Raw genomic sequence first — 24,498 nt, forward strand, 5'->3', positions numbered from 1 at the left:
AAAGGGCTGGGAGCAGGGATCTGCTGCATCAGCGCCCGGCCACGTCCCAGCCCTGACATCAGCTCTCGCAGCAGCTCTGACCCGGACAAGTGATGCCCCATGGGAAAATCCCACTGCCTAGCAAAGCCTTGAAATTAATATTCTGATCAATGCCCAGGCACCTGTTGGCAGGGCTGCAGGGAGCCTGTTCCTCACAGCCCAGACTGGAGACACGGGATCAGGCAGCCAGCAGGAATTCCATGGCAATGCTCTGTGCGAATCCACAAGGAGCCTCTCAGCCAGCAGCCCAGCTCGGCACAGCAGCCCCGCCAGCCATGCCGATGGTTCCCAGCCACCACCTGCCCCCAGCTCGTTCCCCCCCATTATACAGGGAAGCAGGTGGTTGGATGGAAGGCTCCACAGCCCTGCAGCAGCATTTCCCCCAGTTATTACGAGAGAACCTGCCTCTGCTGTGATCCATGCAGTTTCCAGGGAGCTATATACACGTTTCCAACAGTCTGCTCAGCTAAAAGCACAGGAAATACAGGCTTTTGCCACACGGGGAAGAAACCACGGCAAAGATGACCAGGAAACATTCATAATTTTTAATTCACACCAGTAATAAAATTGCATTACATTTTTCATAAAATAAATGTTCCAGTTTATATACAGAAAACAGACTGTACAGAGCCCTCCCCCAGACCCCAAAAACTCACAAACATACAGGCAATGCAGTGCTCAGCTAAGCAGGCACAACTGTACATCTAAAATTGTAACTGCTTTGTGTTGGGGGGGAAAAGTACTACAATGTATATATAGTCCTCTCTGGACCAAGAATTAAAAAAATATTGCAGGCAAGCTGACAGACGCCCTCGCTGCTCATGCGGCCAAGCGCCCATCCCACAGTGCTCCAGCCAAGCAGGGGCTGTTATTGAACCTGGGACTCGAAGCTCCCGTTCAGCTGCCCTTCCTCATAGTCCATCTGACACAAGATCATGTTGTTCTTCAGGAAAAATTTGTCTCCCACGCAGAATCTGGAAGATAGAAAAAAGGGTTGGTGGGTGTGAGCATGAACAGACGTGAGAACGGGGAGAATGTGAGGCAGTTTGGGTCTGAAGGCGACTCTGGTGAGCAGAGTTTGATTTCCAGCTCTGCCAGTGCTTCCCCCTTGCCATCCCAGGGTTTTGCTGTCCCTTTCCCTGGCACACCCATGCTTGGCTCCAGGGAGCAGCCTGGGGAGCATGTCCCACACTCTGCAGGGTCCCGTGCCAGCTGCAGGAGGAGGTTGGGAGCAGTTAAGGGATTTGTCCCTGCAGACAGGAGATGGGGGCTCTCCAACCAGGAAGTCAAGCGGGCGATATTACACTGAGCCTATTTGAAGTTTTTGCTGGTATCCACATTTCCACAACTCCCTCGGGTGAAGCAGTATTTACACTAATTTCCAGACAAGGACTGGCTATTAAGTCCTCCCTTACCCCCTTGTGTACAGTGCTGAACAATAAATAGAAATTTCTCGGTGGCTGGACTCCTAACCTTTATCTTCATTGAGCGAAGGGCACTGCTCTCTATATACCATGTAAATTGTTCTGTTTGTCTTGAAGTTGACAGAGAAGCTTGTGATATTTAACAATTTTATTTGACCATTAAGGTCAAAAAAGTTCCACATATAAGATCGGAGAGGTGTGAATTGACAGCCAATAGCTTTTTCCCCCTGCCTGCTTGCTCAGGAATCAGAAGCTAATCTTTACTTCTTAAGATAACAAATAATGTTCTTTGCACCCAATTCAGGGGCTGGTTTTGGTCCATAACGCTGGCAGGGCAATGACAGACCAGAGCACAGGCTGCCCCTAGAGCTGAGTCTGAAATCAGCCTCAGGTCCCTGAAGCAGAGAGACACCCTGGGTCAGGCACTGTGCCTCAAGGCAGCTCTGCACTGAGAGGAAGGGGTAGGTACCAGCCTCTGGCAAGGCCAAATATCTACAGGAAGATCATTGGAGGTGACCCCATCCCCAGGAGACTTAGCAGACCTCAAATGCCCATTTTCCCTGCTCCCAGGCAGAGCTTTGGCACTGCCTACTCCTTGTCTAAAGTGCTTTCATCATCTGTAACTCAGGCACCTTCAGGCAGAGCATCTCCACAAAAGTGAGTATTTTCTGCTAAAAGAACAGGACTGATAATTTAGAGCTTCTTTATAGGCCCAGCACAGGCACAAGTTTTCTCCAACTGGACACCTGCATATAAGCTGATTAATTTGCCAAGTTGGTACAGAGAGAACTGGGCATTGGTTCACACTTTACAGGATTTCACTGAAGACCTTCCATCTTCCCTCTGTGGCACATGCTCTAGTAGTTCTGAAATTCAACCTTTTCTGCGTATTAAAAAGATAAAGATTACTCCCAATTTCAACTAACATCTTTTATGGCAAAAACTGTACAGCACAACATATTCTTAACACCACCTTCCCCAGGAGCAGGTTTACTCACAGCAAGTAACAGACACAGCTGCTTGCTTTTCACTACTGATTCCCACCTTAAGTGCCATATAATTCTCTAGGAAGAGAAATGCAAAAATTCCTCTTGCCACCAGTACCATCAACAGCTGACTCTTGCCAAACCTGGTTTTGGGTATAGAGGAGCCAAAGGAGGAGCTGGAGAGTTGGAAGTTGGAGGTGTGGGGGTGTGTACAAGCACATGGGAAGTGAAATGCTCTACTGGTGACATGAAGCTTTGGGAGAAAGGTTTGATCCACTGGAAAGGCAACTCTTTCTACCTGCCAGTCCTGCAAACCCACCAGTAAACTGGGATGTCTTCAACTGATGCATCACAACTGGAAACCTCAGACCCAGCTTCACACTGCCAGCCCCCAAGCTCAGAGGATGGATGCTGCAGAGTCTGTCTGGACAACCAAATTCCAGCCAGCAGCAGTGAAAAATAGGTGCTGAACCTACTCTGCCATTTTTAAGAGTGATTTTCTTCCCAGCAAACCCTCACTTCAGATAATGGCAAGAGAAGGAGCTGGATTTCCTGCAACCCTTGTAACACTGACCCATCAGCCAGTCACAGCAGTGACCAGCTTTTATCCAGTACTACGATGACCATGACAACTTTAGAACAGTTTAAAGCATGGCAGGATGAGTGGTAGTGCAGGACTTGATGCAAAACTGATATTTTAGGGAATGAAAGTGATGAAAACATTGCACACTTGGTAAAAATATTAGAGATTTTGCTGGGATGGATTTAGCAGCCCATACAGAGCCCAGCTATAGAAGGGCAAGTAAGCTGGAAGAGAACTGAGGAAAGGTCTTCATCATCAAATCTTTTCAGAGCTGAAGAACAAGACGGGGTTTCCAGTGAGGTTTCCAATTCAGAACCAGAACTAGCATCCACCTCTGCAATTCTGACTTTAGGGTTACTTAATCTCATGTTCTCAGTTCAGCATCCAGTGCTGTCTGTTACAGGATCACTTCCATTCTGCCCTTTCAAGCCCAGATCTCCACAGAGTAAGTCATAAAAATTGGCAGCCCTCTGACCTCAGCTAAAATCAAGAATCTACACATAGCCCATCTTCCAGAACAACTCAGCCCCTCACAAACTGAGCAAATCCCTTGTGCATCACAGCACAGCTCTGCCAGAATGGGGGATTACCTGCCTGCTCCTGCTGGGCAGTGACAGCCCTGGAGGTTGTCTGAAGGACAGAGTGGGACCACGCTGGCAATTGAAGAGGGAAGGGAGGAAGAGAGGTGCTTTGGAGCCTTTGAAATAGAGGGTGAAGTTTAAAAGAAATTACTGAAAATGAAAACTAGACAGCACTAGGATTTTTTGGGAGAGAAGAAGGGTGAAGTAGGGGTTTGATGAGAGACACTCAGCCTGCAGGCTCCAAGGCCAAGCAGCACTCCTGACTGTGCAGCCCAGAGCCTCTGCCTGACAGGACATTTACAGCCCCAGGTTTGACGTGGAGTTTGGGAGCAACTTCTCCTGCCCAGGAGGCTGAAAAGAGCTGATCCTGAGGGCTGAGCCTGGCAGCACCCGCCACACTCCCGAGTCCGGAGACAAATCCCCGAACCGCCTGGTGATCCTAGCAGCGTGGGGTGAGCATCTCGGGGGATGAGGTGGCATCATCTCTGTTCAAGAGTCACAGAACAAGAGTGAGCAGCCGGCAGATCCGCTGGCTCCCGCAGCGAGCCCAAGGCCGGGAGCCACTAGATGTCACTGCCGCCCCGGCACTGCCACCGCGCCCGTGCGGGGCCAGCGCCGACGGGACTCCCGCACCTGGAACAAACACCGCCCGCCTGCAGCGAGCACGGCCGCCCCATCGCCTCCGCCGCGCCCGGGCACCACCCAGCCGGCACCACATTCACCTCCGGGATGAGCCACTGGCGCGGCTGCGGGAGCGCAGTCGGGCAGGATCTCCCCAGTTCGGGGGAAGTGGCAGGGGCTTGCATTCACACATGTGTATGGCTGCTTCAGGAGAGACCCCTCTGAGACTCTTTTCCAGGCTGAGCAAGGAATGTTTAAGTCAGGATTTTATAGCTTGACTTTCACAGAATGGGGTTCTCCATCTTCCCACAAGTTTTGTCATCTCTCTCACACTTTCCCGTGGGATTAGGTATTGCATCCTAGTTTCATCTTTGGGAAATACAGCCACAGATCCAGAACAGGAACACCAGCACAGCCCTTCACCCTCAGCAGTCACTACAGCCTAAGCAAGCAGTAAAAACTGCAAGCAATTCCAGGTCTGTCTTAGACAAGGATGGACAGCTGGGTGCATCAGAAGGTGACAACGTATCACATCTGGTTCTGTGGTCTTCAATTCTGCTTTCGATGATCAACAAACATGGTGCTCGGAAGGGTTTTCACAGCCCTCCCAAACTCAACTGGCTGCAGGTACTTCAAGTGAAAACACTGTGCATGGTCTTTATTATACTCCCTGATGTCCATCTTCCACCCAGCAGAAATAAATAAGCCCCACTCAAAATTATACCACCAAGATCCCCTATTAATTACACAACAACTAAATGGATTTGTTCCTAGTGTTGGAAAGGACTGAGCCAGAGTATTTTTCTCCTTCCTGTCCCTTCCTTTTATACTTCTTCTTTTCCACCCCCAGTTTTGAGTGTGTCAGAAACATGATTTAAGTGAGATAATGTCAGTTTGCTAGAGGAGGTCCATTCTCCATCATCTGCCTTCTGTAAAGAGGGCAGCTCCTGAAAGGACGCTGGAGCAGTTTGTCTTATTCAGCAGCAGCTGGACAGTCTGTGTCTGTGTCCTCCCCCTCGCCCCTCCAATTCCCACCAGCTCCAAGGGGATTTGCAGTAAAAGGGCTACAGGTACTCACATGGACCCCCAGGTCAGCCAGGCAGCCCAGCCCCAGCCCTGCCCCCAGGCTGTGAGCCCCAGACGGGCAGCGTGCATCAAACTTTCCCCTGTTTCACGGGCAAAGGTATAAATTAGTTTGTGTGTACAATAACTGTGTCCTCACCGCTGGTTGCAGAGCTGACAGGCAAAGCAGTCCAAATGGTAAACATTATCTCTGGCCCTCATCACCATCTCAAAGGCAGGGATCAGTTTACTGCAGGCAGCACAATTCCCGGTGGTACCAAAGAGCCTGCCAAAGAAGCACAATCATTAGAAGCCATTTTAATTAAATGGTGGAAGGACTAATTAAGTGTAATTAGCAGTATCAAATACTGTATTGCACCAATAAATAGAAGTTGCAGTCTCCATTTCACTGACCAACCAGCGTGTGGGAACTTGGGATAAAAATGCCTGGTGAGCAGGCTCCGATCATCGAGATGAAACTTCATTTGGTTTGTGAGCCTAGGGCTAATTTGCTGTCTAATGGAGAAAAGCATTAAACACTTAGAGCACTATTTTGGGGCTCACAAAATTTCAGTCAAAAACTATCTGCCTCTCTGCAGCAGTGGGGTAGGTGCCGGGAGCTGCCCGTCCTGCTCCGCAAGGGCTTGCTGCGCTTGGCCGCAGCCTGGCAGAGGGACAGGCTGGCAGCAGGACACACAAGTCCTGCAAACTTTGCCAATCCTGGCAGGCAGCGCTGTAACAGAGCTCAGGAAGAACCTCACTTACCTGCTGCTTAGAAAGAAAAAGCACGACTTCTCTTGCAATGACTGCACAATGAGTGCATTTCGCCAGGCATCTCAGAGAGCAAGCCCTCCTCCCTGGCTGTGCCTCCCCGGCCCTCCCGGGAGCCAGCTAAGCCCTTCCACGGCGGCCTGAGCAGCATGCTCAGCCGTTCCACTTCAGCTCCCCGCCCTCCAGGACAGCCCTTCAGCACTGGAAGCTTTGCCATTTTCATCTTGGCTTTCACTATCTGTCTCCCCAGATTCCTGCCCGGGGACTCGAGCACGACTGCGGCATCCTTCCCGAGCCCCCTTGCCCGAGGTGTCCCTGCAGACCCCATGTGTGCCAGGGGCACGGGGGCACAGCCGCGCCAGGGCCGGGGGCACTGAGCCACGGGCTGACAGAACCGAGGTTCACCCTGCCTCTGGTCACATGTGGTTAGTCACTCGGCCTAGGGGACGACAGAAATGGTGTTTTGGGGGCGATGAGCCTCAAGACGTGCAATCCCTGCTGGCCATTAGCTCTGTGCCCGCAACGCGCCGCTGCCCGCGGACAGAGCTGGGCTCGCGGTTTGTTTCAAGCCATCGGTTCTGGCTGATTCCACAACACACAGATGAGAAGCATCAGGAAAATCTATAACCAATTTCTAAACCTGCAATTTGCCAGGCAAATCAATACTAATTATTACTGGCCAGTAATTGTGAATTAAAACACCCAGCAGTGTTATAGAAACCTCCACACAACTCTCCCATCCTCCTACAGAGCTTTGCTCCTGAAGTCAGCTCGCTCTCCAGATGTAAGAAAGCCCACCCTTATTTTTCTTTAGAAGTGGTATCAGGGGTCTTTCATTAGCCTGGCTGGAAAACTCCAGCCCTTCCTATGAAGAAACAGCGCTACATTTTCCCTCAGAGCTAAATCACACAAACCAAAACAGAAACACTCATGCAGGACGGAAAATCCGCAAAGGGCGTACCAAAATTTCTTCCCCCATGATTCCATCATCTGAAGGCTGAAAGCAGAGTGAAATCCCAGCTGTATAATTTGCACCAGCAAAAGGCAGTCCCTTTCTCCCTGCAAGCTGACCCCTCTTGCTCCTGCCCCCAACAGGCAGGCAAGGCAGCTGGGCACGGGCCTCGGCTGCCTAACGCCAGCAGACCAGACTGGAAAAATGCGGCACTGAAAAGCGTCCAGGTCTCCACCCTGGAACACCCTGGCTCTCATTCAGCACCCACTCACACATCAAGCCATTACTCCAGACATCCCTCCCCTCCTCAGCCAAGCTCCCCCTTTCCACTTGGGCACAGCAATGCCTGACAGCTTTTGCCAGGATTTTCCCATTTCCCATAATACCAGGCATCCGTTTTTAGAGTACCCAAGTCACAGCAAACTCAAAAAAATGAGTCAAATGCATTAGGCAGGGAAACTGGGAGGTTAATCCTAGATTTGCTCTGTGCCCAGCACTGCTACATGCACAAGTATAAAATATCCATTATTCATTAGCATCACAGTTGTGTGGAGCTCAATCTAGATTAAACAAAATAAAGGGGCCCCAGACAGCACCATTTGCATTGTTAAGCAGGTGCTTTTCTTCAGCTTTCAAATAGGAGACTTTTCTAAATGGAAATGATGGGGAAATTTGGACAGATGTTCACTTAACTATTTAAACAGTTAGCTTAAGAAACATGAAAAATGTATTTGGCATCGTATTCACCTGTCTCCTTTCAGGGGTTTTAGGGGTAAACCAATTGTTAAACAGCTTTGACTGTTTGCATAAGATCTGAGGCTTATGTTCTGTCCAGCTGAAATTGTGTTGCCTTCTAATGTCTACATAACGTGGCTTCCAGCAAGTCAGAGTGCTAATGTTTGTCTCTTCTATCAAGTTTCACAGTCCTCCATACCGTTCCTTTCCCAACAGATGAACATTTCACACTTATTCTAGCACCTCCTAATTTTAATCTGCTTTTCAGGGACATGAAAAAAGATGTCCCATGATTTAGAGCCCCATGTATTCACCGTGCTTCTAAAAATACGCCATAACTTGTAGCTCAGTGAACATGACTTTTTTTTAATCTGTTGGAAGAAAATGCAAAATGAACAGGGTCTTTTGCCTTTTTTTTTTTTTTGTTTGCTTGTAGAAAACCGCCACCTCTGATATCTCCTGATCCAGAAGCTACTTGAGCTGAAACTTCCTAAAGTGGGGAGTTTAATGTTATTGGAAGGAGGGAGAGAAGATAAGGAGCAGGAGGAAAAACCTTCCGCCCCAAGCCCCATCTGTGGTTAAATTTAAAATAATCCCACATGAACAAACTGATCTGCATTCTGTCCCTCAGACACCTTTGTGACAGATGCAACACTCTCTCACACATTCACACACACGAAGTTGAAGTGCATTAGAAAAATCTATCAGAAGATGTTTAGCCTCTACTTACCAGCTCGGAGCCATTGGCATAAAAGAAGCTGGAAATACAGAAAGTTTTCAGTTTGGGGTTGTTTTGCTTCTTCTAAAAAAACCCTATTTATTCACTTCCCTTTGAAGTTAAAAGGCAACAATTTTTAAGTACAGATTTATTCCCCTTTATGTAACAGGAAGATCCAGCCAGCTTGTAAATAAGCATAGACTATGCAGATTTAAAATTTAGCACAATTAAACTTTTACCCTGTGGTAGTAATTATGTTTAATGGCTCTTAGCCTGAACTTAACCATGTCTATTGTTGTCAGCCAGTCTAAAAGCAGGAGTTTGTCCAAGGACAATTTTCTGTAGTTTATGGGCACACTAAAAACCCTGCTATGCCCTGTTCTCATTGGCCATTGATGTCAGTGTGTATAGTAAAAATTAAAGCTAATTGGCATACAGGAGCAGCCCTGAATGCAAATGAATTTATGGGAAAAGAAGGGAGCGCTCCTGGAAGCAGTAGGCAACTGTCAAAGGATGGGTTTTATGTGGTCTCGTCTGGGCTAAAGATCAGTTTTGTGCTTGGTGATCCAGACCTCAGCAACCCTGTGAGTACACCTCAAATTAACTCAAACCATGGTAATGACACAGCATCCTGCAGGTTTTGTTTTTTGTTGTTTTTTTTTTTTTTTTTTGAGGGGAAGAAGAATGTTAAAGGGTTCTTAAGGTAGGGAAAACAGTAAGAAACTTCTCATACAAAAACATTAAGTTTAGCACCTTTTAACAGATTTTTCATTTAACCAAGATGTTCAGGGGGCCTAAACTGAGAACTTGTTTGCCTATTTCTGTCTCCACTAGGAACAACAATCTGGTTTAGTCATTGCCTAGAAGGAGAGAGTCCCCATTTCTTCTCGCCCCCTCTAGCCTGGTGTCTGACTAGATAGCAGCTTGCAATCAAAAAAGAAGGAGAAAATCTCCCCTCTGCAGAAAAAGTTTTGGAGCTGTTGACTTCATAGGAGACAAAAAAAAAGGAAGCAGGAGAAGCACATAAAAATAATGAATGGTACAGAAAGGAAAGGTTGGCAGTGTCAACTGGATTATTTTAAACACAAGAATAAAATAAGTTCAAAATTCAAACAGCTGAGTAGAGACTGATAATTCCCCCCCCCCCCCCCAAAAGTTTTTGTCAACACTGAAAGATAAGAATTATGAACGGAAGGAGGACTAAACACTAGCCTACAGGTAAATATCTATATTTGTAGATATTATGTACAACTGCATATTTTTCTACATATTTATATATCCAGATTATCTGGATATACAATTTTTAGAAGAGCTATGGAACTCCATGCTCATATCCTCCCCAGCCAGAATGTAAAATAGGTTTTTCCATACATCTCTCCTATTTGCTTGCTGCTGTTTATTTCTTAGTTTTATCAGGGCCTGCTGTAGAAAAAGACTTGCTTTATGTAACTGAAATCCATCCTCATGAAAAGAAACAGTTTTGCCCCTACCTTTTGAAACAAACCACAACTGATTTTTCAGTGAGGGTGGCTCTTAAATACTGCTATCAGTATCTTTCTAATATCTGTGGAGATTAGAAATATGCTGAGCTACAAGTGTGATTTGACTGGAGTATTGAATATACCAATAAATGCAGAGAAAGCCTGAACATCTAAAAAGAATAAGCTTAAAAGCAACTTCAGACAACTTTGTTGTAATTAGCCTTTGTGTAATATTAGAGAAAGCCTCGGTGATAGGAGATTCTTCAGCATGGTAAATAAGTATTAGCTGGTGCACCCTCCTATCCAGGACACCGCTGTCAGTGCTGCAGTGGGAAGTCATGTCAGCTGAAGGAAAGGAAATGCATTTTGATATTAATGAAGTTGGTCAAGCTGTCCTCTCATGAAGCCTTCAAGTCCAATCCCAAAGAATTTACATCTCACATGCCAAAGGGTTTGGCATTCAAGGACAGCACAGCAGGGGGAGTTGAACCAGTACCACAGGCCCTGGCCAAGTGACCGCACTGCTTCAGAGACTGCCGGGACTGAACTTGAAGGTTGCTCAAGGGAGTCTGTTTTCACTTGAAGGACACATCTGAATGCTCACCTAATTTCACTCCTTTGGCCTCTCCCTCCATATTTTCAGTGGGCATTTACAGAGGGGTTGGGACCATGAGCAGGTAGGTGAAGTCTAAGACCTCCTGCCCTGGCCCAGCCTTTCCCATGGTGTAACTGAAACTGCTGACCTTAAACCCATCCCTGCTCTGGCACTGCTCAACATAAGTGCAACAACATCCTCTTAGGAGAATTTAAACACAGCAGCCAGAAAACTGCAAAGCTGAAAGTGCTAGCTAGAGGCATGCTAGTGTACCACAGCCAGGCAGAATTACTCCCCATTAGCTTTCCTCCTCAGTGAGAGGTTGTGGAGGTGAAAAAATAAAAAGGGCAACAAACAAACAAACAAACCAAGTACGGGCACAGGCGGTGAGAAAGTCCTGGAACAACTACTGCAGGGTGAAAAAAAAAAAAGTATTTTAACATCACAAAGCACAGCAGTGTTGCCAAGACACATTGTATTTTGAGCCTAATTAATCCTCCTTAATCTGTACAGACACCAAGTGTAGAAGTGAGGGTGTCCTATGCAGCATGCAAGATGCTCCCTATTGCGAGGCAAAAGCAGCACTTCAGCTTAGTGACATTTTTAGGCTCAGAGCAGACACCATTTGTTCAGCCACACTGCATTTATACCTCTCCTTCCCACACTAAACATGTCCCTTGAAAATCCAGCAGGACATGCTCTCGGTGCATACACGCACACTGTGCTTCTCCAGAGGGAAAAAATATCCCAAATTCTCTCCTTCCTGCTTCAAAGGTGCTGCAGCTTCTGCAGGTTAAAGCCACATTCTGAGCATCAGTGATGTCTTGGGGAGATTAACTTGAATTCTGCCTATTGGGGCACACACATCTCAGTTCCCAAAGGCTTGCTCTCACACAGCCAGCCATGGCTTCGTGGTTTGGCTCAGGGCTGTTGTCAATGATTTGGGGAAGGCCACCAGAAGGAGGGAATTTGTCCACATCCTCCTGTGCCAACAGAGCAGGGCACCCACATTTGTGCTCTTATCACACAAGAAAATTCAACCTTGCATATTTGCCAGGTACAGAACACTTCACCTAAAGGGCTCCTAAAGTGATTCACTGACAGAATTAACGCCCTGGGACATCTGGAGTAGGGCAAAAACCCCAGGACTTGGCATCTGAGTCCCTGGAAGTAGGAACTGCCGATGGTGGAGTTCAGGCCTCTGTGATACAGACAGTGCTGAGGGGTGACAGGGGATGGCAATCCTGCCAGGAGGTCCCTGTCCCTCAGGTGGGATGCAGAGGGCTGCTCTGCTCCCTGGAGGCACCAACACCATGAGCAGAGTGATGCCATGCTGAGTTTGCAGCCCTGATCCAAACATGTGGGAAAGTGGGTGAAAAGAACTGCCATGAAACCCCCTGAGAACAGCATCAGGATTTCCCAGAAAGCCCTTCTCTTTTACTGATTCACCATCATTTTTAAATGCAGGTTTTGAGCTTTCTTTGGAGTCTAATTAAGGCCCCAATCAGTTTACATGATGAAAAACTTTCCCAACACCAGCATATCAAACACGCAGAAGCAACAGTTCTGCTCCTCTCAAAGAGAGCCCGACTCGCCTTTGCTCGTGTGAGGGCACCATGCTGAGTAAAAAGGAAAAATCACGTTCTTCATCAGCACTTCACAGTGAAATTTAAGTTGTCAGCTCCTCACGGGAAATCCTGATGCAACACCCAGCCCGTCCCTGTGAAGCGGAGCTTGGTGAATGTTTAATTATGCCTCGGAACAAACACACATCGCTGCGTGGGGGCTGCGAGGAGCCATCTGAGCCTGCATGCTAAGCTGCTCTGTCCCAGAAGCAGCTCCTTCAATAGCATTTGCTTATCAAAAATAATTAGAGGTAGGAATGCTGGAACTGCGATTATGAAACAAATGGTAAATCCATTTGCTGAGATGAAATGTATTGAAAGATACATCGAGACACAGCTGGAGACTGAGGTGATACCACAAGGATAACAACTCGAGATCCAATTTCATCTTTCATGATTAAAAAATGAGCAAGAAAGTGTTTTATGAAAAGTGAAGGTTAACAAATGTTCCTTCACAAGCAATGACGACAGTTTATCTTTTGAAACAAATGATCGGGCTGTGGTGTGCTCGCAGCTCCTGGAACACGCTGGAAAGATTTCTGCTGAAAACCCACTGGGGATCAGCACACAGGGCTGGCAGCCCACCGTGCTCCCAGGGCCTGGGACAAAGCCAGCTCCAAAGGGACGCTGCCACAGCAGGGAAGAAGCTGGCACTGCTCCTGTCCTGACCCTCTGCCACAAGTCCACCCCTAGCCCCAGTCCCTGCCGTGGCTGTGGCTCATCGACAGCTGCCCTCTGGAGGGTCCCAGAGCTGCAAATTGACAACAAAATATTCCAGGAGCCCTCTGACTGAATTCCTGTCACCTTTCTCCAGGTAAAGTGCCCCCTTAATGGCACAACCACAGTGTGAAGTATGAAAAGTTATTTTTGTGCTAAAATTTGACTAGGAGACTAAACACTGGGAGCTGTTTAACAAGGAGGAAAAAATGTGGGTAGAGACTCTAAAAACTACTAATGTAAAGGAGTTATATAATGATGGGAATGGTTAATTCTCTAAGAAGAAAAATTCAAATTACCAGGAGGGAACAGACAGTAGAGAAGATTGTGATGGCAACTTCAGCTCCTTCTATTAATAGAACTAATAGTTAAAATGGAGAAAGAAAGAAATATTATGTGTAGAAGCTAATACAAGATGTTTTAAAGTTAAAAAATTGCTTTATACTTCTATAAATATGGGACTGTGTAGCAATGCCCTTATTCCTATCCTGGAAGCCTGAAAGGGTTCCTTACCATCAGGGAAATGGACCCCAGGAGTTCAGCAGAATCCCTCAAAAAACCCCAGTATAAACTAAATTTACTTATTTGTAAGAATACAAGCCATGATAGCTGTAAAGCTGCCTAAACAGCTGAAGGCTAATTAACAGTGCTGTTACAGAATTAATGTTATTCCTTCCTAGCTGAGTCTTCGACAAATTCCCCAGGATATGACAATTCTACTGTTCTTCCCAACAAAAAACAGTCAAAGCTCCAACACCCTAAACTCAGATAAAGGGAAAATTCTTAATGTAAAAGCCACATAAGTCTTCACAGTTTGACCATGAGGAACAAATAGCAACAGACTTCCCCCTTGTCAGGCCAGGAACTATTCCAGCCCTAAAAAGGGAGACAAAGGTGTTTGTTACAAGGCACCTTCCAGGCACAGAAGTTTGTTCCAGAGCCCATGTTTAACTGGTTCTGTGACAGAATCTGCATGGCCATGGTTAAACACGAGTCCCAAGTGCTGCCTTCCATGGTTCATGTCATGAACTGCCCTCTCTTCACAAAGATGGGACATGGGCCACTTCTTGGAGTCTGCAATGCCTGGCTTCTTTTCCATCTCCAGCACAGGCTTCTGGTGCCCCAGAAAATTCACATCATCTAGGGGCCAGTGGGAAAATTACAGGTTAAGCTTTTCCACCTCAAAGCAGCATTCTTGGGTAAACCAAGGAAAGAAAGAAAGAAAGTGCTCTACAACTCCAGTGGTAAAAAGGTCCTTCTAAAGCTAACAGCATCAATACTGCTGTCCTTTGGCACTTTAACATGTCTGATTTGATGCCACACATTATTTTTGTTATGAAACTAGAATAAACCAAAATCAATACGGTGCTTATTAAATGGACAAAACATGGGGTAGCTCATAGGTCTCAAAAAGCAAATGTAAATTGGAAATACTGTGCAGCTCAGTATTTCTGGCAGGGTTCTGCAACATAGAGAATAAAGCCGAATATCTATCTTCAGGGTCAAATTTAAAAAACAAAAACAACAACAACAAAAAAATCACAAACACACCACTTTTTCAGGACCAGAAATGACAAAGGCAAGTGATAAATAATGAAGTGGAGGATGACAGATGGAGAGACCTAGATCACTTGGCAAGCTGGGTGCAAACAAGATAAAGAAAAGATAATGCATGGAAGATAATGTACAAACAAATACTTCTGAAAATAATGCAGCTGTTCTTCCTGGGAAAAAAACTATTCCTGGAAGTAGCTCTCCTGAGAGATTTTGGGGGTCCCTGTGATAGTATCTAGCATGACCCAATTGTGATACTGTGATGAAAGGCTTCCTCAAAAAGGGAAGATCAAGAACTGAAATCATCTTCACTGCCACATCAGAATTATGTCCACAACACAGAAAGAGTATAGCTGAGCTGAAGAAGAAGAATGAAAGAATAAGAATGAAGAAGAAGAAACCAAAATGCTAATTTGGGGGTGGAAATCTCTGTATTGAATTTGAACTTTCTGGAGCTCTTTTTTTTTTAAGCTTAGCACAGACAGGGTTAAGGATGCTTTCAGAGCAAGTGACTTGTGACATTAGTAAATACTCAGCTTTCAGGAAGGTACAAAAATAATTTCATTATAGTGAAGACAGTTTTCACATCCTTTCCATTTTTCCAAAGGCTGCTTATTTTGTCTTTTCCACCTCAATGTGCTCACCTTTACCCAAACTCCTCCTTCCTCACTTAGATTTGGGGACATACTCCACCTAACCAGATGTGGAGCTGCAAGTGCTACCTGTGTGGCAGAATTTCAGCTGAGATATTTCATGTGTGCCCAAAGACTTTCAGCTCTAAAACCCTCCTGTGGGCAGGATGTTCTTGTGCACTGCTGGGCTGAAGGGCAAGGTGACAGCTCCCACATGGCAGCTGATAGACTCAGTCCTTCTGTTTGGCTCAGCACTTAATCTCTCATCTTTAGAAGGAGAAACTTGTTTGTTCAAGTTTACTAAGGAAATATTTACTGAAGATTTTCAGAAATACCTTTTACATTGAAACACATGAAGCATCTGAGCACTGACACTAATCTGGGCAGCCCCTGAACACTGCAAGGTTAGAAAGCATTTCACCTCCCTATCTTACAACAGTGTGTTGGGCTTGTTTTGCTTCAGATGTTTTACTGGTTGAGCTTGCCTGGGAAATGCTATCAGTGCTTGAGGAAAAATAAAAGAAAACATACACATTAGCTGGAGATCAAGTACATTTTTCCAAAGGAAAAACAAAGCAAAAGTCTGAGTGTTTTGCAGTGTGACCCTCATAATAATGTTTGCATTAGGCCTGCTGTCTTATTAATATTCATTTATGTTTGCATAAAGTATTTTGCACAAAACCCCCATACACATCAGGCAGAAAATCCCATGTGTTGTTATGTATTGCAGACACACACTGACAGAATGGTTCTAACTCCAAGCTAGTGATGGTCTCTGCTGATTTCCTCAGAAAAAACATTTTTTGAAGTTGATCTGTAATTTTTGAGCTTTGCTCTGTTTAGTTAGGAAAGAGACAAGAGCCTCTTGGGAGCAACTTTACTCAAGACTAGAAGTCTGTCTAAAAGCTATGACTAAAAAGGAAAAGATAAAAGTTTGGTCAGGTCTCAGTCAATATGCAGGAGTAGAGCATCAGAGATATGCAAGGAGAATAAAGAGTTTTTCCTAACTTACTCAGCAAGCAGAGTTTGTTCTTGTTGGTTAATAATAATAGTAATAATAATAATAATAATAATAATAATAATAATAATAATAATAATAGTAACAACTCATGGCCTCCGCCTTGTACCGGAAAGCAGGATTTCACTTCCCAGACTACAAAATACGCTAAGTGCAAATAAAAAACCCTGCCTAGACAGTGGAAGGAGCTCCAGTCTCTTCTGGGCAGGGCTGGCCATGCACAAGCACACACTGTCACATTTTTAGGAAGCCAGGCAGCCGAGAGGCTTCGTGAAGAGCCCGCAGTACGTCCCTCTATTTACCTCAGGTAATCTCTGCGGCAGAGAATGAGATTTGCTTTTGTGTAAAGAGTTGATCCAACCTCTCCAAGACGACAGTCACAGCAGGCACACTTTAGACAGTCTTCATGCCAATACTTATCCAGAGCCTTCAGCAGGTACCGGTCCTTGATCTTTCGGTTGCAACCGGCGCAGCCCTTCTGCTTCCCCTTGGGCTGTACGGAGAGCATCGGCACGCCTGCAAGGCAAACACAGCACCTCCTTCAGAGCACAGTCTGGGGGCAAACACCGTGGCTGCAGCCATTACAAGGAGCTCACAGTCAAAGGAATCCCAGCTTCATTTGCTGTCGTAGGCTAACAGCGAGTGCGACACTTGCAGCCCTTTTTTCCCCAAGGGCAGGACTGACACAACGCACCGGACTCTTTCTAACCAACATCTTGCAGCAGAATAAACTGGCTGGAATTTCAACATTTATTTTTTCCCCTCATTACCCACACCCTGGTGTTGTTAATTACCTGCCACAGGCAATTAAAAAGAGCAGAAGGGCCATCATGGTATGCACCCCCCTGGTTCAGCATCTGAGCTGAGTTTGATGGGGAGGGGAGAGGAGGGGGTATAAAAAGATGTGGTATGCCGCTGTTTTTCCTCTCTTGTGAATCCTGGAGGTGACAGAGGCCTAACTGAAAGCCAGAGCAGGCCAGGGGCTGCTCCAAAATAAATGTGATTCAAAAGCCCTTGAGAACTACTGAGAATAACCCCACCAGCACCCCTCTGCCACATTCCTTAAGCAAAGCAGAGCTTTCCTCCTCCTCTTGTATCACTGGAGAAGGTGGCAAAAAGCCAGGAGTTTCATCCTTCCTGGAAACCCCTGCTGGAACTGCAAAACAGCCATGAGATAGCTGGGTATAAGGTGGGGACAGCACACTCAGCTCAAGAGGCGTGGGGGGACTTGCTGTGGTCGCCTTCCCCTCAATGCTGTGTCCAGCTTTTTCCTTTCCTCCAAGCAGCCAGTGCCTGCCATGGTGAACACTGTGATGCCCATCAGCCTTCTCAGTTTAAGAGCCAGGCAGGAAAGGACTTTATGGAATCAATAGGCAAGGTGGAAAAATAAACAAGGATTGTACTGTGGGTGAGGGACAGGACAGGAAATGATGAAAGAAGAAATTAACTCACTGAGACACCAGAATTCATTATGATTTTTATTTTTACCAGCGTCAGTCACTAAAAATGACAATGCTGGGCCTGTAACAAGCACACTGTGGGCTTAACCAATGCAGAGACGATGAGAAGGGACACTGGCTCAGCAGCAGGTGTCACTGGTTATATACTCTTACACAAAGTTAATCCACCCTTTCTGCAGGAAGCAGTGGATGTCCCAGAAAGCAGCAGCTTGATAATAGAATTATTAACAGTCCCTTAACCAGAGAGGACCCAGCCAGTGCCACTGCAGTAAGTGACATTTGCTGCTCTCCTTAAAAGCCAGGGTGACCTGAGAGTGGCTAATGGTCAGCACATGTAAACCCACCACTCCCACAGTAATAATTGCTTTGTCAGAGCCCGAGCAGATGACAATAGCACTTCAGACACCTCCACACAAACAGCGAGGTATTGATCCATCTGTAATCAAAGTGGTCTCAGCAGCACAGAGACAGGCCAAGTAGCATTCAAAAACCCATAAAGAGCCCTCCTGCCCTCTGCTGCAGCACAGTCAAAACCCAAGTCTCTACAAGCAAACTTTTGACACCAGTGACAAATCTGCAATAATTAAGTGAAAAACTGTATCTGTATTAGACTGGCCACACATGCAACCTGTAACGCTCCTGAGAGAAATTCTACAAAGCTCCAGAGAAACACACCCACATTTGGAAAGAGGGACAAGACAGGGAAGCATCAGAAGTGGATTATGCTGCAGGTCAGACTGCAGAAGTCCCATGTGCCTGGTGAGAGTTTCTTATGAGAATGAGGGAAGTGGTCCCGTGGTTCTAGGCACACCTCTGTTTGTTTGGGTTTTTTAAATCCAAAGAACTTCTCAATAGCAAAAAGAAGCTTCCATTTTCAAGTAATTTTCATGCTCTCCCCGACTCCACTCCAGGAAAACTGCACATTGTGAGAAGAGTCTGCCTTGTTGTGAGGCAGAGAAGGGTGAGCATGTGAATTTGCATTTGCAAGCTGTGTAAGATCAGTACCAGTGATGAAAGAAAATAGTTCGCACCTATGAAAACTAGGACCTAGATGTGAGAATTATGTTTTTAGATAGGAGCCCCAGACACCAGCAAGTCATTATTCACCCCCCAAACAGGCTCTCTAAATGTGTACCCTTAGAGGCAGAGGAGGATTTCTTACAAGAAGGGGGGTCATCATACAATCCTTTTGCAAGATTTGTGTAGAGAAGACAAGGATCCTGCATCTGGAAAGACACAGATTCCACATAACCAGCACACCTTAAACACAAGAGAGCTGCTGCATGCGTGGGGTTTGAGATCAGCTCTGTAGTTCAGGAACACAAGATCCTCAGCCAGACGGGACTTCCCAAGGCTTCACTTTGGAAAGCAGTGCCCTTTCAGAGGTCCAGCTGCCCTCACCCAGAGAGAGGGTGCCAATGCAGCAGCAGCACCATCAAGCACAGGGCAGTTGTGCAGGGATGATACCCTGGCTGGATGATTAGGAGAGGCTGGTTTGATAATTTAGAACAGGCTAGGAGGGTCTCCTCTGGCAAGCAGGCCTGGATGGCTGAGGGCTGACTGCAGGGGCAGTTCTTGTTCCATCTGTGGCCCTAGCAGCCCTCGCTCTCCGCAGCCATCTGAGCTCCTCGCTATTGCAAGAGCACCACTGTCTTATGAGAGGCTTCTGCAAGGAAGGGGAATGTAACACTTTGATTTGCTTCTAATAACTAGCAAAGGAACAGATATAGATATATTTTTAAGCAGTACCTTAAGCAAGGAAAAAAGCCATGTATTTGGTCAGCGTTCAGCGGGGGGCTTTCTAATGAAAAAAGGTACCATTTCAGAGATCATATGATGTTCAAAGCTGCTATTCCCACTCAGATAATAACGAGCAAGGTCAGCCTCTGCTGGTCAGGTTCAGTGTTTTGAAATTACATTTTGGGCTGTGAGGTTTCCCTCCGACATCCCAACCAACCGGTCTGCACGGTGCACACAAGCCACTACAGAAAGTTGCAGCTGCAATTAGCTGGTGAGTTGACACAGCAGGCAAGGCGTGAAACAAAATTTCAAAAACTGCCAAACTTGATCAGCAAGGGTTCCTCGAACACTTGCCATGTCATTTCCAAGCAACAAGAGAGAAGCATCTCAGAAGCTTAACCCTTTTCACAGTTAGAGGCTTGCACAGAGAGGACACAATCAACACCAAACCCTGCTTTCCTCCTCCTGCCTCCCCCTTCCAGCAGACTTGAAGCAGCCTGGGCTCTGCAGGCAGAAACCACCTGGAGAACTGCTCTTTCTTTTTAGTAATTTCCCCACTGCAAGACTGGGATGTTGCTTCATTTCTCTATGTCCATTTCCTCCCAGTACTCGCCTAAACATGCCAAGATAGCCAGTTCTATTTGGTAAGGGACATGTGGTGTCTAACTGGGGCTGTAAAGAAACAAAGGGGTCACCTTTGACAAATTCCACACGTGCTCTGTGGACGAGGGTAAGAAAATGAGAAGGAGTGTAGCAGAACTAGAAAAATTAATAGCTGGATGCTCACATATTTAAATATGTGATCACAAGGAAACACTGATTATTGCCAGATTCTGAAAGTACCATCAAGTTGCTCCCTTCTCTCCTGTTGCTAGACATCCAGTGCTCTCTTTTCTTAGAAACAGTAGATGAATCCTTTCTATTTCTGGCTACCTACACTCCCTTCTTTGCCCTTTACAGCTTAATAGACTTGCTGCTGGTAAATACAAAACTAAACCCGCTCTGAGTGCTCAGAACTCCAATACACATTAAAAAATTATAGACACCACCTCTGGACTTACAGAAATTTATGTCTGTGTCTAAAGAGGCTGTTACTGTAGTGAGTAATCCAAACTTTACCACTATTCACAGGCGGACAAACAAGCTTTAATCAGCCCGTATCTGCTCAGTCGGAGCCTTTCTGTAAAATGATTCAGCTGGCTTTATAACACAAGTGTCCACTAAGTACACCTCTAAATTTTTCTAAGCCATTTTACTGATATTTCTATTCACATGGCAATCAGCTGCGGTTCCTCTAAGGGCACTGTTCATAAAGCCTCCTTTCCAAGAGAGCCTGGGAACTTTTCATAAATGGCAGACCTTTTAAATAACAGTTATCTGCACTGGTCCTACGGCGCACGGCTCCACAGTGCTCTGGTCTGCAGCAGAGCTAGAGGTCCCCTCTGAAAGCAGGGAAGTTCACCACCTAATTTCTCTAATGCAACTCTAAAGGTTAATTGGTCTGAAAGAGTAATGGGGGACTGCTAGCTAATGATATATGCCTCAAGGCTTTGCAGCTTGCCTGTATTTTATACAGTTGAGTCCAGAGCATAAAACACAGGTGATATCACCAGGACTTTTCAGACCCCCTCCACTCCAAGTTGCCCCCCTCAGCTACACCCACATGTGTGGGGAGAAGGCAGCAGGAGCTGGAGGCAGCTCTGTTCCACCTGCATTTCATGGCTTATTAGAGGGGGCTCGGAGAAGTGTGTGGCTGCACTCCTCATTACCTCTGTGGAGAACTAAAAACAGCCCTAATGAGGAGAGCCAGAGCATACAGTACGGGCTGGGAGGAGGGACCTCCTCCCACTCTCCCCAAGGAATCCGGCCAAAATCTTCAATTTGCCATTTATGACAGCTAATTAGTTATTCTATTCAAAATCTTTGCTTTAAATAAAAGAACTAATTATACACAAAGGTCAGTCCCCCACCTCCTGTGAAGCACACATAATTGGCTTATTTCCCCAACATTGTGTGTATGTTTTACACAATGCTTTCAGGCAGATGGCTTTAACTCTTTCCCTCAACAAATTTTTTGGTGTTGGCTTTTTTGTTGTTGCTGGGGCTTTTGTTTGTTTGTTTGTGTTTGTTTGGGTTTTTTCGTTGGTGCTGTTATTTTGTTTTTCTTTTTTTAAAACCCCAGAACTTTTCCTCAGAATACCTACTTTAGGAGTAAAAGCTTGTTCAACAACAAAGCAAATAATTATGCACATACACACACACACACAGTACTTCTACTCTCCAAAAGGTTTGTGACAATCACTCCCTGTTGTACAGCACCTTGCACAACACAGCACTGGAATTGTTTTTATTCTCCAGCACAAATTCCTCCTTAAGCAGTGCCTTCAGACACTGCTACCACATTTCTGAACCTTCTTCTGCCAAACACCACATTACACTTATTCTTTTCTTAAAATTATTTCTAATATTTTTAAGTTTTTTTTTTTTTTTTTAATATAAGTGGTTATTATAAGGATGCAGAATTCCAGTGCTAAAAGCAATTCTGGTTTAAAGACCAGGGGTTTGGCAGTCAGGCAACTAAGCCTAAGTTTCAGTGTTCCACTTGAGGGAAAAAAATGTTTATTTCTAGCATCAACGTCCTTTAAATGAACTAAACTCCTTTTGCCTGCTAACAAAACCCCTAGCATTTGGCTGCAAAAGATGAAAAAGTAACTGAAGAGTAGGAGTAATCTTATTAACTCCTGTCTCATCACAATAAATAGGCTGCAGTCTTATGTCTTTTATCAGAGGATCTGATATCATTTAAAAGCATTAGAGCCCTGCATCACCCATTTAAGTAAATGCAGACAGTCATTGCCAAAAAGATGCAGTGAATTTCATTCCCCTAAAAAGAAACTCACTTTGTGTTCCCAGTATTGTATTACTCACCTTCTATGAATATTGCGCCCTGTGAAACAAGTCAGACCTTGCACTCCCACTGAATGGAGAGTGCACTGTCTCAGGCATCTTCACCAAGAATTTCATCAGAAGAATTACAGCCAGCAAGGTGAAACTCATCATGTCATCTGTATATCCAATTAAAACCTTACATTTGGAACACCAAGTACTTGCAACTAAATGCTTATGAGTAAGACTGAGACCATTCATCAGAATTATTCAATGAGAAACCACAGTCTTTTTTTCACTGCCAGTTTCACACTGCAATATGCAGCTGGTGATTTTTACAGTGGCTTTAGCAATTCATTTGGGGTATTCTTTCTTCTGAGTCATTACTGAATAAATTTCCCAAGCATGGCAGAAAAGCAGTTGGAGAGGGCAGCTAGTGGGAGAAACAACATTTTGATCACCACTTTTATTCTGACTATTCTAAGTCCTCTGCCCAATAACACAGCAACTTTTTTTTGTCCATACACTTCTTGACAAGCTGTAGACAAATATTTTTTAGAGCCTAGTGTCTCCTGGCAGTTTCAGCTGCCTAAAAGTGACCCAAAGCTTCATGAGTGGCTTTAACCCCCCTTCAATCTCACAATTAGGAACCCTGTGTTCAAGCCATTTGCTCAGATAGACCAACATATCTTAGGTAATTATTTGGCATAATTTGAATCTGTACCAACATAGGTTCTGATTCAGGACACAAGGTTTAGGGTTAGAATCCAGACTTTCATTTTCCTCACAAGTTTTGAGTCTTCCAGTACCTGCTTTTAGCCTCTCTCAATTAGAGAATTTCTCCTACCAGAGGCCAACCTGTAGCTATAAAGAAACATATGGCAGCAGGACTAAACACAAACCATAATAATTGTTGCTGCAAGACAGTTTCTATAAATCATTGCAGGAAGCAATGTTTTCCCTGTGCTCATAAAATGTGTTTGTTTGAGCTTTAATTTTTTGTAATTGGCACATGTCCAAAGTTTATTCTTAGCACATCCACTGTTTCAGTAAAATCCATTTTTACTGTTTGAAGCCCTGGAAGCAGTACAAAGACATGCAGATTTCTTCTACTTTCAACCTAATCTGAGAACATTCTGATCAAGTTTTCTCCATTAGTCACAATTTTGCATACTGCAGTCTGGCAAAGGTCCTTGATTTCAGGTGGCCATCTCCCTTCTTCAGTGTCTGTAGTAGAAAAAAGTCTGGCAATGGAGTGACTACCCTCAAACCACCCTTCCAGCAGTATAAGAATGAGAAAAAAACTATTATTAGAGATAACTGGCCTGAAATTTATCCCATATTCCTATATATTCCATCAATTTGCAGGTGACCATAGAAAAGACACCAACTTCAGAAGCTGTCTATTTAGTGGGTTTGAGTGTCAGAGCAAAGTAGTAGAAGAGTCTCTGAATGAAATGGTCACAAAGGTAAGAACTCATGCCTCACTTTTCAGCTCTTGTAAGAATAACCCATGTACCACAATTAAATACAAGACAGGGTTTGTTTCCCTTCCCTTTTTCAACAGGCAAGAAAATAAAATGGAAAAACCTTCTATCAATTTAAATATCCCAAAGAGTGTTCAAGAAGTAAAAACTGCTCAGTTATTTCATGCTGATGTGTGATGCTACCCAATGCTCACCTCCCCGCTCAAATGGCCTGTTTGACGAACTGAGGTTTCGAGACATGAGCAAAGATGTGCAGTGCAGCAGTGCTCAGGTTTAGCAGTGAAACATTAACATCACCCTGACAGATCTGGCATGCTATATATGTGAATGCTTTAAGGAGAACAGAACTATATCATTGCACAATCACCATCATCTTTTCTTCTGCCTCTTTGCAGACATACACAATGTCAACCTAAGCTTTCGGCAACCTTAATAGAATTTCAGTGCCCACTGCCAAATGGCCATTTGATGTTCTGCTCTGTGTACACTGATGAAGCAATCTGTCACAGCCCTTAATGCAGGCAATGATGACTATCCAATCTAAAGCTTTCACAGGCTTATAGAAATTTCTCAAGACTTTTGGAGCCTATAGTAATTTGCGCAATACCACAAAAGAATTTGGAATCCTGGTGCGCTCTGTATTTAATGAAATATGAATATACTCCTTTAAATGTTTCTAGAAGAAATCCTACTCAGGCCAAAAGCCCATTTTATACCATCAATCACCAGAAAGTTGCGTTGGCAACTCTGAAATAGAAAATACTATCGTGATTCCAAGTTAGTCTAGTATGAATATAACAGCCCCTCCTGCCCTGTCCAAACCTACTGTCA

At 45.1% G+C, this 24,498-nt stretch overlaps 1 protein-coding gene across 1 annotated transcript in view; it reads right to left on the reverse strand.

Annotated features, from left to right (window-relative positions):
- Positions 1-777: 777 nt before the first annotated feature.
- The window catches only part of LMO1 (LIM domain only 1), a 59,560-nt gene continuing 35,839 nt past the window's right edge, over positions 778-24,498 (reverse strand). Inside the window, exons 2-4 of the mRNA XM_084207801.1 lie at positions 16,397-16,610; positions 5,457-5,582; positions 778-1,013 (exon numbers count right to left, since the gene is read on the reverse strand). Of these exons, the coding sequence (XP_084063927.1) occupies positions 908-1,013; positions 5,457-5,582; positions 16,397-16,610 (446 nt within the window). The 3' untranslated portion in view covers positions 778-907. The remainder of the gene's footprint in view (positions 1,014-5,456; positions 5,583-16,396; positions 16,611-24,498) is intronic.

Source organism: Fringilla coelebs, assembly GCF_963513975.1.
Source record: "Fringilla coelebs genome assembly, chromosome: 6".
NCBI classification, from domain to species: Eukaryota; Metazoa; Chordata; class Aves; order Passeriformes; family Fringillidae; genus Fringilla; species Fringilla coelebs.